The 25121-nt window shown below is 40.8% G+C and overlaps 1 protein-coding gene across 1 annotated transcript in view; it reads left to right on the forward strand.

Annotated features, from left to right (window-relative positions):
- cdkal1 (CDK5 regulatory subunit associated protein 1-like 1) overlaps nucleotides 1-25121 on the forward strand; it is a 287467-nt gene that overhangs the window by 204588 nt on the left and 57758 nt on the right. The window contains exon 12 of the mRNA XM_049584408.1: nucleotides 13412-13474. Within this exon, the coding sequence (XP_049440365.1) occupies nucleotides 13412-13474 (63 nt within the window). The remainder of the gene's footprint in view (nucleotides 1-13411; nucleotides 13475-25121) is intronic.

Raw genomic sequence — 25121 nt, forward strand, 5'->3', positions numbered from 1 at the left:
CAACTCTAAGTAGTGATGAGGTCTTAAAACGTATGGACAGGGCCTTTGAAAAGGTCTTAATGGGAATTAAAATTAGACCTCAGGATTCCTGCATATACCCTGATAACAGAAGCTGTGCTATTGGCAGTTATACATAGTAATTGTAGGTAATGATATTTCTACTGCGTGAATGTGTGCATACACTGTACTGTAAGTGCACACATAGATTTACATAAGTGTGTATTTAGGAAACACAGGCCGGCCTCCTGTCACCTGAAAATGTAAAAGCACGCTCTAGTTCTGTCATGAGTTCTGTGTATGTTTTAATATTACTAATCCTGAAAGACATTTCTGTGGCTGTATTAATGTGAGTTGGGGGGGTAGGGTGGGGACAAAAAAATCCAAAACATAGGTCCTAAAGCAAAATTAGTGTTAGAGGTATTTTACCCTTGAATTCAACACAAGACAAAGGTTTCTTCAAGTCATTATCTTAAGTACAGTAGTAAAGTAGAGCTGCAGCAAACACATCTTTTCATTATCGATTGATCTGAGGATTATTTTCTCAATTAACTGATTAATTGTTTGGTCTACAAAATGTCAAAAAATAGTAAAAATGTCCTTCCCAGTCTTTCAAAGTCCAATGTGATGTCTTTAAATGTCTTTTTTTTGTCAGTCCAAGACAGATGATAAACAGAAATGCAGTAAAAAGGTCTATATTTGAGAGGTGAAAACAACTTTTCCTACTATTTTTCATGAAAAATTACCATTTATTAAACATCAAAATAGTTGGTGATGACTTTTCTGTTGATCATCTGATGGATTAATTGACTAATTGTTGCAGCTCTAGAGCACAGTAACTGCAACACATTGTCTCATGATGGTTGCCGCTCCATTTGGACCTCTTATTGTGCTCATCATAACCACACAGCTTCTGACACATACACACTCTCTTCCTCTCTCTCAATCTGCTGCCAAATGAAACAATTAGCAGCTTAGGAAGCCATAATTGTTAGGTAAGGTTTGTGTTAGAGAGAGAAAGAGTAAGCAAGACAGAAGCTCATATCCATCAGCAGCTCCAGCATTTTCTTGACCTTTTGTCTCATGGGTTTCAAAGCTACATCATTGTTTGAGCCACAGGCATCTTTAATATAAATGTAAAATGTAAATTAACAGCAATGTTGCTTGTGAACACGGATACTCTAACTAGTTCCCAGGCCCATGCACAGTTGCTTTCTTGGATTATTACTTAGATCCATTTTGTACATTTTTAAAGATGTTTGTGTCCAACACAATGCAACAGTTCTCACATTATTGAATCTTAACCAGGGCATGCATGCTCCTTAACCCTGACATGTTTTTCTTTAACCTTTCTTCTTCAGATTGACCCCTTACATTATGCTCTACCCTATACCATGTTATATCTTTTCTTGCATTTGCACACTCTCACTTTTTTACCATCAAAGTGTTGACACATCTCTTTCAAGTGGAGCATCTTCATAAGTCATTCTCTTTTTCCCTCGTCCCTCCTATCTCCCTTCATTCTCTGAGGAGAAGCTGAGTGTGTCTTAGAGGGATCAATCCCCAGACAACCGCATCACTGCTTTTCTTCTTCATACGTTTTTCCCCTCTCCTTTCTTTCTCCTCCATCTGTCTCATCCCACTTTTATTGTCAGCGGTTGGATGTCAGCACACGTCTATCCAAGGCTTCTTTGATTGTCAGTGTGGCATATTGCTGGTTCCTGTGGAAACCTCTTCTTGCCAAATCAGCCTTTTTGTTTTGATAGTTCATTTTTTTTGTTTACTTAATGTCTCTGAGGTTTCTCCTTAATTGTCAATTAAGCTTTAAAAATTGTCTGGGGAAAAAAAAACAAACAAGCGACAAAGGGGTGACTTGCTTTATTCCACAATTCTGTATAGTTTTTCTAAATTGCCTAAAATAAGATCACATATCACAATATCCATTTTCACTCATCGTCTAAATGTTTAAATTCAAGTTAATTGTGAGTATATTTGTGCTTGACTGAGAGCATTAAAAGGTGAAAGAGAGTGTCAGAGTAATATGTTAGGGTCCCTGTAACCAGGACACCTGCTTCGGTGGTTAAAGCTGCCCACAACATCGCATCATCAGTCAGCGTGCACCTGTTCTTACACACATACACACACACAGACCTACAGACAGATACACACACACAGCGAGCGGTGGCAGCTAGGCGACGTCTAGGCCATGTAGGGTCAGTCATTAATAAAGTGCACCAGATGGTTTGTCTGGAACACAACTGTGTTGAAAAGCCACAGGAGGGATGGATGGAGAGCTAGATGGAGTAGGAAGCAGATAGAAGGAGGCCTGAGAGAGAAAGAGAGGGAAAATGCAAGGAAGGAAGAAGGGAGGATAGGAAGAGAAGCTGAAAGGGAGATGGATGGAGGGAACAAAGTGAGACAGAGAGGAACCGCTACAGGGACACATTGTGGCATCTGAAAGGGAACCATCCCCCCTTAGAGATGTGTCTAGCCACTGTGAGTGCTTGCCTAATAAATGTAACAGCTGATGTGGTTGAGGATGTCAATTTTACCATTTGGCTGTGGTGAAGATGGGGGTATTTGTCTGTGGTTTACATTAACCTTATAGATGTAGCATACTTTGCCCTTTAAAAGCAAGTGCCCATATTTACCTTCTCTTAGGTGAGGCAAGTTTATATATATGTAGCACAGTCTTACACATCAGCAAGTTAAAGTGCTTTACAAGTGAGCTGATTCAAGAATCACAGAAAAATACAAATAAAACAGTTAAAAGACCATATTAAAAAGGAAGAGCACATAACATCAGCTAAAAGTACAGAGTTAATTCAATCAGAAAACAAAAGGCTTTTTTTATAGGATAGGACACACATGACGGTTTGCCTTTTCCACTATTTGCATCACTAATATGGGAGGCGAAGCAGATTTTCAGACTCAGACTGTAGTACCAACACACTGTTTTCAGTGATTTAGTGTCCCTCAATTTACTGTACCTCACAGGACAGATGGATCTAAGGCTGCATTCACACCAAATCAGCCGTTGCGGCTATTAGCCACAGGGTTGTGCGCTGGTGTGGGAGTGTCACTTAAATGGCCCATTTGTGGGGGAGTGGAGGTGGAGTGGACTGTTTGTGTTGGCTCAGAAGATGTAGAGATGTCCTTTGGATTGTTATGACCATGGTGTCTTTACTGCTACGAACAACACATGGGTGCACACATGAACAGAGCCAGGGCTGTTCTTTGGAGGACTGTACACACAAGCTGTTAATACATAATTACTTTTACTCACTTTATTGATGGAAAGAGGTTGTATTGCATGTTTCAGTGGGCCGTGAGCATCTTTTGGTGTGATCGCTGGTTATAGGATTGCAGTCCGCCCCAGTCTGGACTCACTACCCACACTCAAATGAACAGGAGGAGTGGTATTTTTGCTGCAATGCCTGATTTGGTGTGAATGGAGTCTAAGGGGTTTGGGGAGTAAATGCAGATTCAGGTTACTGCACCACTGGACCATGTCTAGAGATGAGCATTTGGTAGGAAGTGGTTAAGCATGTCCACAGGATCTAGTGTTTTGACAGCAGTGGACATTCTGTTTGATGAGCTGGTTAATTGAACTGTCAATACACCCCATTCCCTAGAATACAGAGAGTCACACTCTGTCACAAGTATTGAATTGTGAACGAGTGTGTGTTCAGGGTAATGGGGAGAGATAGATAATGAGAATTGAAGGAGGTTTGTTTAAGGAAGGTTCCCACGTGCCTTTCTGGTCCTGGAAATCATGTTGGAAATGAGGTGACGAAAGAATAAAAGTCCTTTTCTTTGTTTCACTTAAACATTATTTCTTAGTGGATTAAAGATTATTATCAGACCAGTCAGTACCAAAGCCAAATGATTAACTCATTTAAGTAACACTGGCTCCTTGTAGATTAAGATCAGGTGACTGAACATTCAGTTGCATTATTAATGTGTTATAGAAAATCACCTTAAATATAGAAATTGAGCTTGGCTGAAAGGGTAATTGTCAGTATGTAGACATGACAAAGGTTGGTTTTCCACATTTCATCCCTTGTTACTTGAGCACCTAGTTGGCTGGTGAAGTAGCGGCAATGAACTTGTCCTAGAAGTCATAAAAACCTACACTAGTAGTACTACTGTAATATTTGGTCATATACTGACTGATACTTAAAAAACGTTACGAGAAGCAGTCTGATTTGCAGCCTTTACAAAAACAAATATTTAAATAGAAAAACAAAGACAGATTTGTCTCAGTAAAGTCAGTGAGTGAAGAAGAGAAACCCCACAGAGCTGGAGAGGGTCCAGCTGCGACGGGGTCCAGGTGTTTCGAGGTATCTGTAGGTCTAACTTATTACCTATTGTAATAGATGATATATGAGAGAATGCAGGATGGAGGGGAGAGCAGAGGCAGATGGAACGAATAGGAGACCACAGGGATGGAGGGAGAGAAGGGAGCATGTTGAGAATAAAAGGGATGTGAGTGCTATTAGCTTGGATCTCCATAATCATCCCCAGGTGACTAGAACTTAGCCTTGATAAATGGACTTGCAGAGTGCAGGCTGTGTGTGTGTAATGTGTGTGTTGGGATGTGTATTGGTATGCAAGGAGGAGTTGAGAATGAGCAGCTGCTGGAGCGAAAGGGAGGGGAAAAAAGTGATAGAGAAGGAGATTAGCTATTCTAGCGGGACAGTGTTTTTAATTTCCCCAGGTTGTAATTGGTTAAGAACTCCATTACCCACAAGGCACCAGTGTGGCAGCTGTCAAAGTGAAACAGCTGGCCAGCCACTAGTAGCTCCATCTCCTTGCCTCACTATCATTTATCTACGCCTGGACACACACAAACACTTGCCTAGACAGAGACACACACACACACACACACACACACACACACACACACACACAGATACTTTCTCGCCTCTGTGTCTCTAATGCAGACACTTATTCTCTTACACACGTATCAGGGGAGATAATAACACTTGACTAAAGGCAGTCTAACAGGTATTAAGGTTGAGCTAATGGTTAAGTTGCTGTCTGGGGCCAGGTAGGCCTGCACTTGATTAATGAGGACCTAGTTCACTAATAATGGAAGGGATAACACATTGCGTTTTAATGATCAGAGTTTTTGCTTGCCACATTCAAATGCACTTTCTTTTACCTGAATAGGTCACCAGTGTGCTATTTACTCTAGAGTTTTAACTTGCTGGAGGAAAGTGACAGTAACAATGTTCTTCTTTGTGTAAAAAATAAGGATGTCTTTTAGGCGCAAGTATAAGAGTGTAGCACATATGTGTAAATTGGATCAAAGAGGAACCTTGCTAATCAGTGAAGGGAGATATTTAGTTGGTGCTGCAGAAGTGTTAACAAAGAATAAATTAATGTTTTCTTTTTTTTCTTTTTGAATAGAAATCTACAAGAACAGTTTTAAAACTCAAAGGCACACACTTAAAGCACAAAATAGGCTCTAGGAGACACCTACTGTAGCAAGAACTACAAAAGAAGCAGTTTTGAGTGTTTAATGTGGTTGTAGCCATCATAAACAAGTGGTTGATTGACCTGAGTATCTGTCGTAATGACACTATGAAATCACTGTCAGTTTGTGGTCTCTCCTGATGCAAAATCAAGAGCAGCTTTATGGCATTTTGTCTATGTTTAGTATGAACATAGCTGATTTGCATAAGTGATCCTATACCTTTGTCCATATAGCATATCACACAGCTTGATCTTGATTAGGAAAATAAAATCAAATATACAGTAAAGTCTTTGTCTTTCTGTTTTAACAATTTACAGTGTATGGTACACCCTAGTTAATAGAGATGTAAATCACCAGTTTCATCATGGTACGGTATTATATTGATTCTTGGGACAACAATACTTGTCAGTATTACAAAGTCCGCCACAATACGATTTTGATTTGATGTAATTTAGGGGCCTGCGATTGATATCAAACAATATTATCAATATAAAAGATTAAAACAGCACATCAATAAATAATGTAAATAATTATAACCGCTTAAGTGCAGTAAAGTCTACTTAAAACTGACTCCAGTAGCACACATAAAACAGCACATGGGATACGTTAACCTTCAGGGCTTTCTGACAGAAAGACCTTTCTTGAAGTAATCTTTGCATTCAAAACTTCAGGTCAATCTGGCTTAAAGCCCTGAAGGCAGACTTAACAGCAACAGCAATAAAACATGGACTAACAACAACATCATTTAACAAAAGTATCAAACTCAGCCCAGTAACAACTGTCAAGGTTCAGAGACAAAACAATTGTTTTTTGGTAGTCCCCCATTATTAGCTTAAGCATGTTTACATTGCATAAATTAGCCTAGCGGCTAGCAGACTTTTTCTCCTCTACTCATACATAACAGATAACAGGTAGGTCTTTCCTTACTCATCAGTGGTATAAGTCACTGCATCTCCTGACTGAACAGCTCAGTTAAATTTCAGCCTGTATGCATATTTGGTCAGTCGAACATTGTTGAAACAGAGCAGCAAATGTTGCTGTAGTGAGAAGTTAGCAGGATGAGCTTCCTGACCAGGCAGGTAGCGTTATGTTGTGTTTTTCCTCATGTATGCTGATTCTTTCCAGAGTTATCCTCATCATCTTTCTCTCAGCTGCTTGCCATCTGCCTGCCGCTGTTTGCAGTGACACAGACTTTCAAAATACAAGTGTATCCTAAAGACGACGATGTGGATCTATGTTTTCACTTTGCATCGATGACATTAGATTGTTGATCATTTGATTGATAAATCGATCCAGGCCGATGGATCGTTACACCCATGCTAGTTAAAAAGAACATGTATCAGATCTGACACAAGTCGACAGAGCTGGAACATGTTATGTCCAGTGACCTCTGTCGAGAGGGAAAAGCCGCACGCACGCACGCACGCACGCACGTGCGCACACACACACACACACACACACACACACACACACACACCCATACGCCGTGGGTGTAGGCTCTATAGCACTAACATCTGTCTGTCATTAGGGAGAGACAAACTGGCACGTACTGGTGAGCCTGAAGCTCACACAGTGCAGGCTAAGGCAAGATCACTGTTACCTTGCCCCACAACACACTCGCATATAGGCCATAGTGATATACATGTACTTGTTCATGTTGACACGCAGCAACACACATGCACAGAGCAAGCTCACACACATACACACATTTCTACTGTCTCATACCAGAGAGTCATACATTAAGCATTTGCCCTGAAACATTTAACCAAGAGCAATTAGCATTTCATCGTACATAAGTTCATGCACAGTTTCAGATTCCTTTTAGTCTTTTTGTTCTTTTTATGCTGGTGGTTTTATGTAAAACATTATTTTTAAGAAGCTGCCAGGCTGAAGAAAATTATTTCCTTAGTCTTTATATTGTATCTATTCAGGTAGTGTCATTAACTTTAAAGAATCATAGCTCAGTCAGGGTCAATGCACTAAATATCTCGCCTCAGAGCTTCACAGCATTGTGCACATACTTTACATAAAATAGTTTTATGTTGAACAGCAGTGTTTTTATGAAGCATGCAATTTATTTATTTATTTTTTTTTTTGTGTGTGTGTTATTGGCAGCAGAGTGTGCGCTCCTGTCTACACCGCTCCTGCATGTGTTTGGAGCCTGCGTATGAATACAAGTGTATACATCCATGTAATGTCACTTCCCGTTAGACGCGGCATCCGTCTCTAGTGGCAACAACAGATGGACGTAATGGTAACAACCATCGTTCATCATCACCACGGTGACAGGTTCACACACACACAAACACACATTCAATAGCTTTGCACTGCTGGGTTGTCACTAACACAATCCGAGTGGCATGCTAGATTAACTTCTCTGGTTGATGAACCACACACACATACCTGTATACCAACACTTTGTTGTGCAGCACATTAATGAAGCTCTTAGATTTAAGGATACAATGGAAAAGGAAAAGTAACACTGATTTCCTGAGAGGTGGCATGACTTCCTGAGCCGTTGACATTTAACAGGGTGGTCTTAAATTGAGTAAATGCGTCATTCAGGGTGCGAAATTAACTTCTCTGGCTCTATGGCTAGTGAATTTTCTGAATTACCAGCCACCCAATAGGTTGCCATTGTTTTCTGTGTTATTTTGTCTTGTTTTTTACGAGCAAGTGAAATAAATCTACTAGCCACTTGCGTATTTAACCAGTGTTTGGCTAGTCAGTGGTGCTAATTTCGTACCCTGGCTGCACTGTTTTTTGGGGTTTTAGGTCTTAATTAGAGGGAGCAATATAAATTTGTATGTGTTTTAATTGAGTAGGATTTTTTTTATGGAAACAATGTTTAAAATGAGACAAAATCTATGTTTTTCTCGATGGTGAACTAATGGAAACTGAGGGCATCTTAATATTTGTATAGTTTAAATTACTGTTACAAATCCTGCCTGGCAAATGAAGTGCAGACTTCAATAAAATACACATCTCCTTCTCCCCAGTGAAGGCTTCTGCTAGCAGTTACTGATTAGTTTCACAGGTCCAACTTGGGGTGACAATTTTGCTCAAGGGCACCCCAGCAGCAGCTGTTGTGGGATAATGAGAACCTTTGAATCGCTTCCCATAAGCCAGCCCAAATGTCCACCTCCTAACTTTGTATAGGTAGCATTATCAATTAAGAAAACCACAAAATGCTTGGATCTCCCTTCATTCTTGTTATGGTAGGAGATAAAAAGTGGATCTCTTTCTTCCACCATTTTGTGTGTGTCCTTTAATCTGTTTTGTTCTCCCTGTCTCCGTTTGCTTTTCTCCTCCAGTTGACTCCTTCCTTCTGTTTCCACGCTGGTGTTCGAATCACCTTGTGTTCGGCATGTTTTCACACCTTTGTCCTTTTTGTACAGCATGTGTCTGTGTGAGCCAACGTGGGAGCTCATGCTGGTACGTGTGCCTGTGGTGTGTGTGTGTTTTCATAGCCATGTGTGCACGTGTGTGTGTGTGCAACTGAACTGGATAAATTCTGCTGGGAGCTCATTGGGGGTTGAGAAATCCTTACCTGCGGTTACTTCTGTCTCAGAGTTACACACACACACAGTTGAGCATCACCAAATACAGAGTGATGGTGAGAGTGATGAGGGGATGGAAGGAGGAGAGAGAATGTTGTTGAGGAGCAATGATGAGAGAATTGCTCTCACCTAAGGTGCTTCAGGCAGAGAGAGAATGTGGAGGGACAGACTTATAAGGGGGAGGATGGGTGAGAGAGTGGAGACAGAATGATTAGTATGAGTTTTTCCTCACAGGAGAAAAACACAGGGAGCGAGGGAGAGGTAGAGCCCCGAGGTGTCGTGGAAAGGCAAAGAAAACGAGAGCAAAGAGGATTGTGAGATTCTGGAGAGCCTTTTGGCAGAGAGTGAGAGGGAATCGGGTGAAAACAAGAAAAAGAGAGTGTGGTCGACAGACAGGGCCAATGATTACAGGATTGTATGGATCACAAGAGCCCAGGGTGAACAGAGAATGAGTAAGGGATGGGTAGAAGTGGAGAGTGGAGAAGAAAAGAAGTGATGGGATACACAGATGGAAGAAATGAAGAGCAGGGCAAGGAGTGATGAGAGCTGCAGTGATGAAAGGAAGGACCTCACTGGAGACAGAAAACCACAGAAAAAGTCAAAGAGGTCATTGGCCGAGGGCAAGGAGTACAATCGTCCGCCTTCAAACACTTCCACCCTAATACCTTTATTTCACCTCTCTTCCCTCATCTTTGCTGCGTTTATTTTTCTTGACACTTTTTCTGTTTTCCACTCTCCGAATGACTCATTTTTGTGATGTGTAAACAAGAGTTTCACCTTGGATTTAGTCGACCAGTCTAAAAGTAAGAAAACACTCAGATTACATTAGACATGATTGCATATATCAAGCTATAAGAGCCATTTGAAACTTTTCTTCGCATTTTTCAGTATTCATTTATTCATCCATTTTCTGTAACCGCTATCCTGTTAAGGGTCGGGGTGGGGCTGGAGCCTGTCCCACCTAACATTGGGCAAGAGGCGGGGTACACCCTGGACAGGTCGCCAGACTATCGCAGGGCTCACACATAGGGACAGACAACCATTCATGCTCACATTCACACCTATGGCCAATTAAGAGTCACCAATTAACCTGCATGTCTTTGGACTGTGGGAGGAAGCCGGAGTACCCAGAGAAAACCCACGGTGACACGGGGAGAACATGCAAAAAGAAGGGCTTCCCCACCCTGGAGTTCGAACCCCCCATGAGGGGTTTGAACCAGAAACCCTTCTGCTGTGAGGCGACAGTGTTAACCATTGCACCACCTTGACAACAACTCAATTAAACTAACACACGTCTAGGCTTCTTACGATCTCCATCGCACTCAAAAGCAGCTCTCTTGTTCAGCCCAGAGTCAGATATCCAGCCAGTGCAAGTGTGTGAGCCTTTCCTCAGACATATTTTCCTTGTTGTACATCTGCTGACAGCTGCGGACTTGTATCAGTCGCACAGATGTGCACGCAGTTACATCGATTGAGTCTGAGACTGCTTGTGTGTGTGACACAGACAGAGAGCGATAGAGGCAGAGCCGACGAGGATCAGTGCTGACAATTGGTCTCACATACCGATCCCAACACTTTCCTCTGGGTGTCCTAATACCAGTGGGCTTAACCAACTACATTTCTAGTCAACTAAAGAATGTAGCAACCTTTAAACGACTAGTCGACTAATCAGGTACATCTCTGATCCTTTTCACTCCTCTGGGAACAGCCTGTCATGTTATTACATGTTAACTTTTGAAACTATGTCCATCTTTGTTAACTTGACCATACATCTGTACATATTCATAGATTTTTCCTCCTCTGCATCCATCCTCCTCGTCTCCACATCCTCAAGCTGCATTTGACAGTCATGCTATAATGATGCCTGTGTGTGATAGCAGAGTGACTCGTAGATCGTCTGCTGTATATGTACAGATCTGGCCTAAGGACATTGAATCCAGACCTTTACATACGCTGAAAAGGCGGAGGAAGGGAAGAGGAGACAGCGTGGCAATGAATGCATACTCCCTTTAGCTACAGTAGCATATACATATATCCTTCCCCCTTAGCTAGACACGGCCTAATCAGCGAGCTAATTAGCACTCTTTGTAACTGCATCGGCCTCATGTAACTGATTGCATTAACAACTGCCACACATCAAACAGTCATGTCTCACGGTTGTGCATCTCATTACACATTAAGGACATGCAAGGTTAAGGCCAGACTTTGAGCGGGAATAAAATGAGAAAACGAGAGATAAATTTGTGCCACAGCTGGTGGGCAAATAAATGTATTTTTTCTCCTCTGTTCATTCCATATTTTATGGATTTAATGAATTACTGTAGGCGTTGTTCGTAGTGATTTTTTTCCCGTCTATTCAAGTGACCTAATAAGTTAACATGAGTGAAACTGTACTGTGCGTCCATATTTCTACCATATTTCATTTTATCCATCTGCAAGACAAGCAGAAGAGGATGAGGAAATGCTAGGCAACAATATTTTATGTTCAGATCATGAGGGTTGTAGGGACTGAATGAAAAATAAGAAGTATAAAGCATTTAAATCTGTATCAGTGTTACTGACAAGTGATTAATTTGTCATTTTATCGTTTCACAATCTTGGATATTAATGAACAAGTACTCAAGTCCAATTTAGTTGTAAAAATGGGCTTCACGCAGGGGCATCGTTTCAGCTAAAGCTAAGGTATGGTAATATGACATGACGTCACAGAGCTACTGATGATGGAGTTTCAAAAATATGAACTTATATAAAACTTCACTTTGGTCTTTGACCTGTCAGAAGTACATACTATGCTATTGAAAACTGTTTCAAAGGACATGAAGCTGTTTCTCACATTCATAATACCTCATGTCTGCATGTAATGCACAACTTGGTGAGAGCAGTGAAAACATCAGACCTATTTCGGCGCATATTTCAGCACCACGGACAGAGAGCGGACGTTTAATTATCATTAGTTATGTGTTTAACTTCACAGAAAATAAAGAAAATAAATTAATTACAAGCTCATTTTTAGAAGATAACCAAGGGGTCCGGTGTATGAAACACAGTAAAACAAAGGCCAATTTGGTACAATACTGTATAGGCGTCTCCAGAGACCGAAAATACAAGCTTAACATGCCGACATGAAGAAAAAAACCCCACATACAATCAGACAGGTTTCAAGACATCATTTAGACAGGCTGTCTACAGCAGCAGAGCAAAATGCTTGTACAACACACATATAACTCACATAACTCATAACTCGCGGAGGAGTGAAGTGGCGAACAATCTGATTCAATAACACTCATGACTTAAGTGCAATACAATGAAAACAACCAGCCAGTGCGCCTTGGACTATCTAACATATCACATAACAGAACCCCTCTCTTTTTTTTTCTCCCGATTCCAAGGTATGGCAGCTGCCATACCTCGCCATACCTAAATGAAGCCTATGGCTTCACAAATCAATAACAGTCATACAAACAAAATAAAAAACATTGAAATTGTCATATTCAGCCATCTGAATGTATACATATATACACATATAAATATATATATATATATATATATATATATATATATATGGATTTACTTTGAATACAGTCCATCTGATGTTCGTTGTATGTTTTTCGCTGTTTCATCAATACTACAAATGCAACTGTAGCCAGTATCTCACTATCACTATCCTCATTCATATTTTAAGAAGCTACAAATTATATTCAGCCACAAAATAAGCCTGAAAAGCTGCAACCAAAGTGGAGGTATAGTGAGTTGTTGCATAGAGATGATACATCGTCTCATCTAGTTGCATTGGTGTGAACTGGCAGGGTTTTAGAACGTTGCAGAATGGTGCGTTGCAAGTAGTTGCACGTTTTAACTCGACTTGTCGCGAATCTTTGGTCTGAACTGGGCATAAGAAGCACCTTGATTTTGAAATTCACATGGCACATCTGTGTCAGCATTTCTGTCCAAATGCATGTCCTTTCTAAAGCCTGGCGTAGCACCAGGCTAACAATATTGAGCAGCGAAGACAAAGAAAAGAAAATGGTATTGTGGCAGACTTTGTGATATCAGCCATAATCATATTGTTGTCCAGTGAATCAATGTTGTATTGAATCGTAATGAAACTTGTGATTTACATCCTCGTCATGTCAAAGAGCAAAGGTTGAGTAGATTGTGTAGAGGGGACATCACCTATGAATGGGGCATTTTTTCCCTATTTTGATGAATTGGTTTTAATGTAAATATATTTTACTATCAACAATTGAATCTTAATTCAGTGATAATATAGCCCCAGCTTCATGTATTGGTCTTTTTAGCTGTACTATACATACATTAAATGAGTGGCTTTTAAACTTTAAATTTATTTTTTGTCTTTTTTTATTGTCTACAGAAGAAGCAGAGGACTAAAGTTCTGTCACAACTCTTCCACTCCTACAACCCCTACGACCACGAGGTAAGACATCTCTCAGTGTTAATTCCTGGTTTATGTTTCTGTATTTGTCTACCTGCCTGTTTCACTTTTGGTCTTTTATTTCTTTTTTATATGCATCTGCCCATTTCTTAATGGGAAGAGCTCTTACTATTGAGCCTCATTCACCTACAGACCGGAAGTCTTCACTTGACATCACAAATAGTTGTAGGTCACCATCATCATATTGTCTTTATAGCTGTGATGAGTTTGTTGTCTCCACAAGATGGACACCTCTTGTCAGCAATCTAGTGAATGAGGACAGCTCGAGTGTTTGCTCCTGATTACACTGTGAGTGAGCGTGTGTGTGTGTGTGTGTGTGTGGGAGAGAGAATGAATTTTGAAGTTGAAGATAAATCTCCTCAACTCTATGTGTATATATTTGTGTGTATGGGCTCATACATTACGAGGTTAACATCTGACAGCAGACTGAACATGCCTCTCTTCAGGCATGCTTATGATGATGAGACCCTTGTGACAGCAGTGTGTGTGTCTGTGTGTGTGCGCTGAGTTCTTATACAAAGATGTCCTTCTGAAAGTGACAGGCCCATGACAACAGCTGTCACCGCGTTTTTCCACCGTCATGAAAAAGAAAAATTGTATTTTGACATATGAGACTATCATGGGTCCTGGTGTAAGGCTGCTCACAGCAAAATATATTTCCCACTTAGTCTTTTTTGGTGTGGTCATGTAAGTAACAGTGGGCAATGAGAATATTTTTGGCCAGCGTCTAAGCAGTGGTGTGAACAGTAGCAATTACTTGCTGATCTTGACGATAAATAAAGCTAGATAGTGTACAAGGAAGGTGGTGACCTGTACTGCAGAGTGAATGTTGTGAGCATGTTGGTGATTGAAGCCATCCTTGCAGTTGTTCCACTGTCATTTAGCAAAGCTTTAGCTTGGCCAAGTTCTTTTTCAGAGTTTATACCTCTAGAGGAGTTTGTGCCTGTGGTGTGTTGTCATATGTTACGCAGTAATTAAAAGGATATGAGAGGGATCACGCTTTCATTGTGGCAGGCATGGATCTTTGCCTCACACACACACACACACACACACACACACAGTGATAATAGCAGTGCCTAAGATCACAAATAGAATCCGTATTGAGCAAAGTTAGGAGAGAATATCTTTATAAGACATTAACACATTTGCATCTAAATCAGACACTTAGCATTTGTGAACATGCGTTCTCCTCAAGAATGATTCCCGAAGGAATTGATAAACAAACTGTGAGAACATGAACTGCGCTGAACCTGCTTTGCTGAGCTTCTCCATCTCACAAATACATGTGAACATTTTGTTCTCTTACACCCTTTTGCCACGCACCAAGCGCTGATCGATGAAGGATTCGATTGTTCATGTCCCACAAGGCCCAAGGCAGAGTCCAGGAAGTTAGCTGAAGTATGTCCCTGAATGTTGCACATTACAAACCACTTTAAAACCCTTCAAAGGCAATTGCATAGAGCCACCTAAAATTCCCAGCATGTTACACAGAGCAGATCCGTTTTTTTAATTAATCCTGTAGCCAGATCCACTTGTCCACTTGTCCAGAGTATACAGGGTGCAGACTGTTTCATTCTCAAAAGACAGATTTTGTGTGAAGCACCAATTTAGAGGCACTGTATCATCTTGCTAGTTCTCACACATCTTGATTCACTCTGAGCCAGTGTGTAGCACGAGATCCTCAGGGACCAAGCTCCTGTCTATTCCAAAGTTAAGGCCAAAGATGAAACATGGCTGCAGTCAGAACCCTAGACCATGTGAAACGATGTCTCTCTGTAGACAGTATTAGTAATCTGTACATATCAACAGTGAATATATATCTTTCTCTTTCAAATTTCTACATTAATTTGTAGTGATATTTCCTCCATATGTATCTAGTGCCTTTCCTTGTGTTTGTTTTTCATGCTGTTATTGCTAACAGCTATGTTGAAATGTAAACTACAAATTAAGTGGATAAAAAAATGCCACTGATAAAAACGATTACTCTGCTCTGATACACAGCGTTTATTGCTGCTGCATAACATCATATGTGTTTAATCCCCGGCAGAGCAAAATGTCAGCTACCTTACTGATAACCTTGCATATTTCACTGTATTCTGTGGATAGAATGTGTCAAAAGTAATCCCGTCCTATTACATGGTATCTGATTGGCCTCATACATAAATATTTTTAATATGTCAAGCAAGTTTCTTGTAAATCTCCCAAGCCACACAACTTACAGCCCTGTTCCTGTAGGTCTTATTCCTTTCTCCATAGATTGTGTCGATGTGCAAATAAATCCCTTTGCATTACAAACCCAGATAGCCGTGAGATATGATTTAATGATAATAAATCTAATGTCAAGCATGCTTCCTCCCTGATCAGCCACGTTTCTGCCTGTCCTTGCCCATGTCCATACACTGTGGAAATGCTGAGGCAAATCAGCTTGTATTAAGCCCATATAGCCGTTAGATAGAAATAAATGAAGTCTGATAATGTCCCTATTTTACGTCAAATTCCCTTGGGTGTCTGGCCTTTCAGCTTAAGGTTTATATAAGGATATTATATGTTTACTAACACATCCGTGTGTGTGTGTGTGTGTGTGTGTGTGTGTGTGTGTGTGTGTGTGTGTGTGTGTGTGTGTGTGTGTGTGCGAAGGAGAGAGAGATAAAAAGGGAGGAAAAGAGAGCACACAGATTTAGAGGGAAGGGAGAAATTGGCGTCTTTAAAGTCATTATTGTAAATATGCATCCTCCTATAGGTACGAAAAGGTCATTAATAAAGACTGAGTCAGGGTGGGGGGTAGGGGTTAGTGAGGTTTTATTGTTCCATAGCTCCAGGCTACCGACCAAATGAAGCAATGTTTTTAAATGAACTAATTTTTTTTTTTTTTGTTTTGTTTTGTTTTGTTGTACCAGGCTTTTTTTCTTAATCTCCCGTGGCGAGCTCTGAATCACAATGAAAAGGGCTACATATTTTTTTTTGTTTTCTCTTTCTTTCTTTCTTCCTTTCTGTCCTTCGTCTTCTTTTCGTTCACTTTGTGTCTGTATATTAAGTGGCATTGTAACAATAAGTATGTCCGAGGTAGATGTTTCCTTGTGTGTTCATTTACATGAAGATAATTGTACTCATCTGGTCTGTATATATTTAAGAGACAGAAGTCTGTGTGTGTGTGTGTGTGTGTGTGTGTGTGTGTGTGTGTGTGTGCATGCGTGCGTGATGATTAATGTGAAATATCCTATAGCCAGATGGTCCTGAACAAGGCCCATCCATCAGCAATGAAAAGACCAGTGGGCAGAAAGCTGGCAGAGCACTTTGTCTAGGGCCAGTGCCCTGCACCGGACACACACACACACACACACTCTCAGACACTACACACACAGACTCTCTAAGGCCTTGACTGAGTAACCCACTGAGCCATGTTGGAGCCTTGTGTTTTGTTTTGGATTACAGGTTCTTGCTTGTTTTTTCTCTTCCTTTTTTTGCCTGCGTCCCACATGAGAGGTGGTGCCTCACCGTTAAAACAAGTCTGGTATGTTTTTGACATGTACAGGTCTGCAACCTTTTTCGGTCCCAAGACATAGTTTAAGTCTTAGATATTTGAATTTTGTACCATTGTGGCGCATGCTTTGTACTCCTAGTTTCTCAGTAGAAAACTGTAAGCATGTACTATATTGGTAACCAGTATCAGGGACCAGATGTCTAATGATTCGTTAGATTTGTACGTTATAATGTAGCTGATATGTTGAGGCTTTATGTTTCTGTAGGTTTCAACAATGTCGTGGTTAATGTGAAGTTATGTTAAGGCAAAAAAACACTTGTGTATGATTAGGAAAACATTATGTTTTGGCTTAAAATACCCGGTGTTGGTGGCACAATCGGCACAGGAAATGTCACCAATTTCTCCCTTAAAAAAACACCCGCTTTCGTTGTTTGTTGGTCTTGAACAGTGGTCTGCAGTGGCAGCTGTCTCCCCTCCACCTCCTAACGACAAAGTCAGCGAATTGGGAGATTTTAAGATAGAGAAAGCATTGTGTATCTCACCTACAGGCCTCTGCTGTGCCTGTTCTCTGTATTCACAGTACAAGTTATTCTGTTTTTATTCATCCATAAGATCTGATGAGAGGGATGATATACAGCACTGGCATGCTTGTCTTGCTATTGTTTGTACAGAGTGACCACATTTTATTCCCCTGTGCAAATGTGTGCATGTGTGTGTAGAGAGGAAAAAGTGTCTGAACACACCACACACACAAAGACTCTCCCTTTGCTGCATCACCATGTCATGTGGTCCAGAGTTTTGCTCCCTCAGGGTTTTGCCCTTCCAGGTTGAGGTTGTGAAACTCCCATCACGCTTTAGTCATTCTCTGCAAACTTAACGTGTGCGTGTGTGTGTGTGAGTGTCCATGCATTCAGCTGTTTCTGGCAGAGCTAATAAAGCCCCCCTTCCCTCCCTCCCCTCACCCCGCACTGTCGTAGTCTCCGGAGAACGTGCACACAGGCACATACATACATTCTCCATGCTGTGTTCATAGGCCTGAATGACAGGGGTGACAGTTTTCCTTGCGGCAAGAGAGGAGGGACAAGCTGTCAACATGGCCCGTTGCACCTGCCCAGCCACAGAAGACACACAGAGAGAGAGAGAGAGAGAGAGAAAACTGAAAGTTGGAAATAGAGTGGGAGGTGGAGGTAGCTAAATGAAAGGCTGATAATGAAAGACTAACAAGAGAAAGACCGCATTTGCAGAGAATAAAACACTTAATTATACTCAATAAACTTTCCCCCTTCAGTTATTCTGAAATCCCAGTTTGCCTCATAGAAGTTGACGTAATTATTTATGATTTGAAGAAAAAGAAAAAAAATGTTAATTAGTCTAACAATTCTCTTTCTCTCCCCAACAGATCACTTTTTTTCATATTTTCCACACGTTGCTAAACTGAACAATTAGTATTCAGCTTTTTTCCCTTTTGGCAATTTTAATTACTTTTATTTTGTAGAATGAGTTTTTTTAAGCTGCTGTTGTTTTGCATTGTTGTGAGAAGCTAACCTCCATCTTTGTCGAACTTGACATTTGCTTGCCACACTTTTTTTTCCCTCCTCTTCTGTTAATTAACTGACTATTTAGGGCAAGAGAAGCAGGGAGTGCGGGGGGGGGGGGAGAGAAAGGAGACAGAAATATTGGTTATGGTGATTTATTTTCTTGCCACGCTCCCTTAACTTGTCTCTCCACCCATCTGTCTCTTTCTGTCTATGCTGTGAAAGCCATTCTTTGGCTCTGTCTGTCTCTAGGTTCAGCGTGGCTCTTAAATGTCTTAAATTATGTAAATGTAAGGCATAAAAGGTATTTAAAGTCTTAAGTAGTGTTAGCTGAGCTCTTTTGTCACTACTGCACAAAGATGAATATGAGTTGATTATGGTGCTATTATTTTTATGCTGATAACTGCAACTACTGTGCCATCTCTAATTTGGTAATTATGATGGACTCCGCAATACATGGAAATGTTATCATTGTGGTTGTTTTGTTTGCTTGTTCATTTAGGATGCATTCTGGGAAAAAATGTTGCTGAATGAGATGTGTTTTTGAGAGCATTTCTCTTCCTGTCATTATCTCACCACATGACTTTACTGTATCTCTATCAGTGCCATCATACTCAGATTCCGATATGACATGGTGGGGTCGATGTGTTCATGGGTTACATACCCACTGAAGTGAACTTTAATCACATTTTTTTCTAAGATGCTCAGTTGAGGAGTAGTAAAAAAGAATTAAGCACATTTTTCATAGCTGATGATGGAAGTAGATAAGGATTGAGCCATCTTGCTTCCTTCTCATTTCTGTTGAGACTTGCACATGCACAGTACAAAGATTGCACTCGCAATAAAATGGCAGCAGGTAAATACAAAGTTTATAAGCTGAAGTGCAAATGAGCATTTCAGTCATTATGGAGTTTAGCTGGGTGGTGTTAGAGGATTTTGGCAAAGCTCCAAGTTTGTTTTGTGTAGTTTGCTGCAAGTTAAAAGCAAGGCAGATGAAACCGGGTTGATTTTCAAAGGCCGGTCTACTTTATGAATAACCTGGAAATCCAAATCTCCTGCCCAGAGCAAATTTGAATTTGCTCTGCGCAGGGATCTGGCCCCGACCAGCAGAGCCAGTTGAATCTCCTATCGGACCAATCAGATCAGTCTATCTGACAGAGCCGGGCTCTGGGCGGGCGTAACATGATGAAGACGGGGCTGCGCCATAGGAGCGGCTGCCAAAGGACCACGTCCATTCAATTTAGCTTTGGAAGAAACTAGTGTTGTCATGATACCAAAATCTTTGTTTTGGTACCAATACCAATATGAATTTCGATACTTTTCGATACTCTTCGGTACTTTTGCTAAGGAAAAGTCCTTTTGGATACAAACCTTTAGAACAATAAATAGTAGGGGTGTAACGGTACCAAAAAAATCATGGTTCGGTAAGTACCTCGGTACGGATGTCACAGTTTGGTAACTCAAATGTTCCACCAAGTTTGTGTTGTCTTGTGTTGTCTCCCTTTGCGAGGCAGACTTTCTCTTGCCTTTTTTCACGTGCGCCAGCTGCGAATGTTGATACAGGTGTTGTCATACACACCACTTGCGCAATCTGTGCTCCAATAGGAACAAGAAAGGTTTTTGTGTGCATAAATGAGTAAAATAAATTAACTAAATTAATGAATTGAATCAATTTCAAAGTACCGGTATTTTCCAAATGCAGTATAGTACTGTTTGGAATACTCTAGTACCGCGGTACTATTTTAGTACCGGTATACCGTGCAACACTAGAAGAAACACTAAGCCAACTACACTTACCTTTTTTCTTGAGAGAGGAACAGAAGACTGCCCTAGAAGCTTTCACTTCCAGGAAGGACGTTTTTGCCATTTTGCCGACGGGATACGGCAAAAGAATAATATATCAGTTAGCCCCACTGGTCGTCAAACAAATGTGCAATGAATACGTCACCTTGTTTTTTGCTGTGATTTGCCATCGTGCTATCCAATTGCCTGCAGTGGCATTTAATATGCCTCAGTTAGTGCCACCCCTTGGGTAGGAAGAGTGTATCGTGAGGGCCAGACTCAAAATCTTTCTAGATTTGAGTCTGGATTTCCAGGCTACTTTATGAATTAACTTGACAATAAACTAGTTTCTGTTACTTGAAAACCATTGATACATTTAAAAAGGGGTTCATGAAAGATGACTTTGGGCAAACAGAATTCTGACCTATACTTGCCCAACTGGCCAAGTGAAAAAAAGGAGGAAAAAATCACATTGAGGTCAAACCCTGTCCAAGTTTCAATCACTGATGCATAAATAATGGGTGTACTCGATAGACATGCAAACTTAATTTAAGGCCCTGTCTACACGCAGACAGATATTTTTCTAACTGGATGTTTTCCCAAAAGTTTTGGCCTAAACTGAGTTTTGGTCACTAAAACAGATTTTTTTAGATCCCCTTCTAGGAGCAGATCTTCCAAAACTCTGGTTACAGTGTATATGTATGGGCATGGAAAATGTAGCATTTTGGCAATGATAACATCATCTCCTCAATTAGTGCATGCCCATTGTTGCTTTGTGTAGTAAGCATGTGCTAGGAACAACAACAACAACAACAACAATGGTGGACCACTGGTTTGCTAACGTTTACATTGCTGCACCACTTCACAGTGACACCCAGTGTTTTTGCTCCAAGCATTTCAGCATTCGTGGTTTAAAGTCCACCAAAAACAAAGGTTTTGGATCAGACCCGGACGAATCAGCAGATGATTGGACACTTTCCAGAGTTGTTGATGAGGAATGGAAGGAAAACTTCTGTAAATCCAGAGAATCACTCGTGTGTAGTCAGCTCCTTCATCCTTATATCAAATGGGAATCCATGGTGATGAGATTTCCAGTAGGTGTTTTGAAAAAGGTTATGTCAGCCTGTACACTTTGCTACCTCTGTGACGAGATGAGACTGATGAAGACTTGAGTATGGTTTTCGAGTATGGACAGAGATATTTCATAAAATGAAGGTCATGTGACAGAACTGTTTTTTAAAATGGAGCAAAAAAATATCAGTTTTAATGGGTGTTATCATTGTATGTTTTGGTTTGTTGTCTTGCCTTGTTTTGCTTTGTTGTTAGGGTTGTTAGTTTTATTTTGTTGATTTTGGTAGTATATGTGATGCATATATTTGGAAGTCTAAATAAAATCTTAAAAATAAAAACTAAACTGGAGGCAGAGCAGATGAGGATTGCTCAAAAATTTGAAACCTGCTTGCTCAATTCCAAAACAAACCAGCATTCTGGAGCAATGGGGATTTTTTTTGCCAGCACATGGGAAATAACGGCCATCTGTTTTGACTCTTAAGCTCTAAACATGAGCTGTTGTGTAATGATATATGTGTTGTATCTCATTTTATACTATTTGTCTGTTAGAATCAGACTGATTGTTCACTTTTGTGGGATCTCTGGGCATTTTTTAACCAGTTTTTTAATTAAAAGCAGCACTGGGGCCTGATGAGTGTCCAATGAATATTGAAAAGATCTCTCTGTGACAGAGTTGACAGAAGACAGAAACAGGTCTTATAACGGAGAAATTCCTCCGTGCCTTTGGGTAGGCTAAGATATGTATAATATCATAGTGTGCAGAGTAATATTGCACCTCCTGTTTGATCAAAGGCAACACAAATGGAACAAATGGAATGAGACCTCTGCATGTGCGTGTGCGTGTGCATGTGCATGTGTGTGTGTGTGTGAACACTGATATTCCTCCCACATTCCCATGCTGCTTGCCAAAGACATGGTTTTCTTCTGCTACTGTACAGCAGAGCACTATAGCCATGCATACATGCTCTCAATCTGTCAAGGTTACACAACAGGGACTTGCACAACACACACACATGAATGGCCCCACAAAAAGTACAAACACACATGTGAGCCTCCATAATTACTTAGTCCATTTGGTGCCAAACAAACATTTGCCTTTGAAATATTCCCCGGCTCTTTATTTCCTAATTTATGCGACACCACAACATAGCTACATTGTATTCGTTCTGGAGACATACAGTACACATAAAACAGCATATAACTCTGCCAAGCATGGCAACCTGTCACATCCTTTTACTGAGCTGATACGTTGTTTTATGTTTCTGTGTTTTTATTCCTATTTCACATGTGTTAAAGAAGGGTTTTTTGATCTCACCCATCTTGAAACTTTCTCCTCAGCTTTACTTCTTCCAGATTCTGTCTGCAGACAGTCAGCACAGTTACAGATATCAGCCGTATATGTCAAGGGCTTATATAATGCGCAGCCACGACCAAAATAATCTGACTCCTACTGCTACTTTGTAGTGTACATGAAGGCTGGTGTAGAACCCAGCACACATTTAGCAGCACCACAATGCTTAGGGCTTTTAAAAAACTGTTTGCAAATGATATGCTTAACCACCTCTGTATATGTCACAACACTGCGAAATCCACTCAACCGTCTATTGTGGAAGTGGCTGAAGTGTGGACCATGATAAGTTTAAAATGCTGGATGTTCATTTTAAAGCATTAAATCCCTCTCTGCACCTATAGAAAGGAAAATGTGCAGCCAACACTTTCTGAAAACGTGCCGAGTTCTCTAAATGAATGAGGCACTATTTGTGATGCAATTACGAAACAAAAAAATGCTGAACCTTAAGAAAACAAAAGCACCTGAGTGCAGTTGCTTTTCTGGTCAGAGGTAGACACTCCTGCCCAAACTAAAGGCTCTTCCATCTTCTACATAAATGATGTTATGTGGTGGTTCATTCTTTAATCTCTAAATAGTGTGTGTCTCTGTGTGTTGTACAACTGTGGAAAGTAGATTGTTACTTTACATGGACATGAAAACAGCCATTTAACCTAGTCACATTAATGGAGGTTGCTGCTGAAAACATCATAGAGCACTCAAGTGAATCTTTTTCTCTGCCTTTCATAGGACCAAGGTTGTGTCGCCAAAATGGAAAAAGAGAAAGGATACTGTTGTTGAATATCTTCTGTGCCAGCCTAAGAAAAGTTTTAAGTTCACTTACTAAAACTGACTTGAATTGAGAAATAGAGATGGGCTGGGGAAAAAAAGAGGGTTTTTTCAAGAAATCTAAATGGCTCAGTTGGCTTGCATGGTTGAATTATTTTTTTCCTCCTTTCACAATAAAATCTCAAGAAAATATTTGCTCTTTCACTCCCTCTCTCTCTCTCACACACTCCGTGTTTCTCAAAGTGACACAGTGTGTGCTGTAATGGCTTGTTGATTGCTTCCATTTGTTGGGCCAAAGGCATCAGCCTGTGTGTTATTCACACACATCAATACAGACAGGTTCACACACTCACACTCGTATCCACACACAAGCACGCGCACGCACACACAGCAGTGGGCCGGAGGAAACCGAGGGTTTGCAGCGACCTCTTTTTAACAGCATGCTATGTGACTGACATGTGAATGGAGGGGTGGTGGGAGGGAGTGTGTGTGTGAGGAGGGGAAGAGAAAGGGACAGAGAAATGAATGAGGGAGGGGTATTAAGGCCTGTGTTGCTAAATGGTTTCTTCGACAGGAGTGTGAATGCTTCCTGATTCAGTCAATAGGCTTTCAATTCAGCCAGGCTCATTTGGAAAACGTGTGTTTTTGTGCATGTATTACCTTCTGAATTCTGCAGCTGCTTGACCGGCTAGATGGATTCTCTCTCTTCTTTAAAATAAATCAAACATATATAGGGTACAAGTAAATATAATATCATGGTACGCTCTCCTTCTAATAGCAGGAGAAGGACCTACTGGTATAGCCTAACTGAGGTGTGAAAATGGCTGCAATTACTTTTCTTTGACCAAAGTTCTTTTTTGATATATCCAACATAAGGCAACATTCAGCTAAAATACAAGATATGGTACCAGAAGAGCTGTTTTCCAATTGCTTTGGCACTTTAATGCAAAGAACTTGTATAAAATGACCCATGGTAGCTTTGTTTGACAAGCGTTTATCAGCAAGACAGATAGAAATAGACTTGTTTGGGTTTGTCCTCACTTCTCTTGCTGTTACACTCACAGAAAGACACGTATTGGTCTTCTTTGTCCTTTGTTGATGTATGAAATGAGCATTTTTATGGTAATAAATTACTTGAATTGATAAATAAGGGATTGTTTTATTTCTTTCTGTTGGGCCTGTGAGCACATATCTGGGCCAAGTGGAATTTAGACCTACTTGAAAAACCTGATTAACACCTATCATTGCTTTAAGCCCAGTTCAGACCAGAGAGTCGTGACGAGAGAAGACTGTTTTAGAAGGTTCAAAGAAAAGTCGTTGCGCTATGAACTGGCTTGTCTCAGCTTGACTCAAGCCGGTCGATGGTGCCACCTCCGACTCAGCCTGTCAAGTTGCCAGCGGTTGGTTTAAGAATATGGGGCACTTCATCTGTGTCTACAGCCGAACAGCTTTTAGCAAAGTTTGCTGGTCTGGTCAGTCGCAACCTGTCCAGGCGGCATGTTAGTTTGCTGTGGCATTCTGTGGAAACAGTCCGTGTCTGTCTTATTTACATGCCCGCGGCTGTCGACACGTATGTTGGTCTCCCTCCTTACGGTGTGTCGGTGTCAGATGGTGGGTCGCTTCTGCTGCCCGCCTGTTTGTGCA

The sequence above is a fragment of the Epinephelus fuscoguttatus genome, linkage group LG8 (assembly GCF_011397635.1).
Source record: "Epinephelus fuscoguttatus linkage group LG8, E.fuscoguttatus.final_Chr_v1".
Taxonomy (NCBI): domain Eukaryota; kingdom Metazoa; phylum Chordata; class Actinopteri; order Perciformes; family Serranidae; genus Epinephelus; species Epinephelus fuscoguttatus.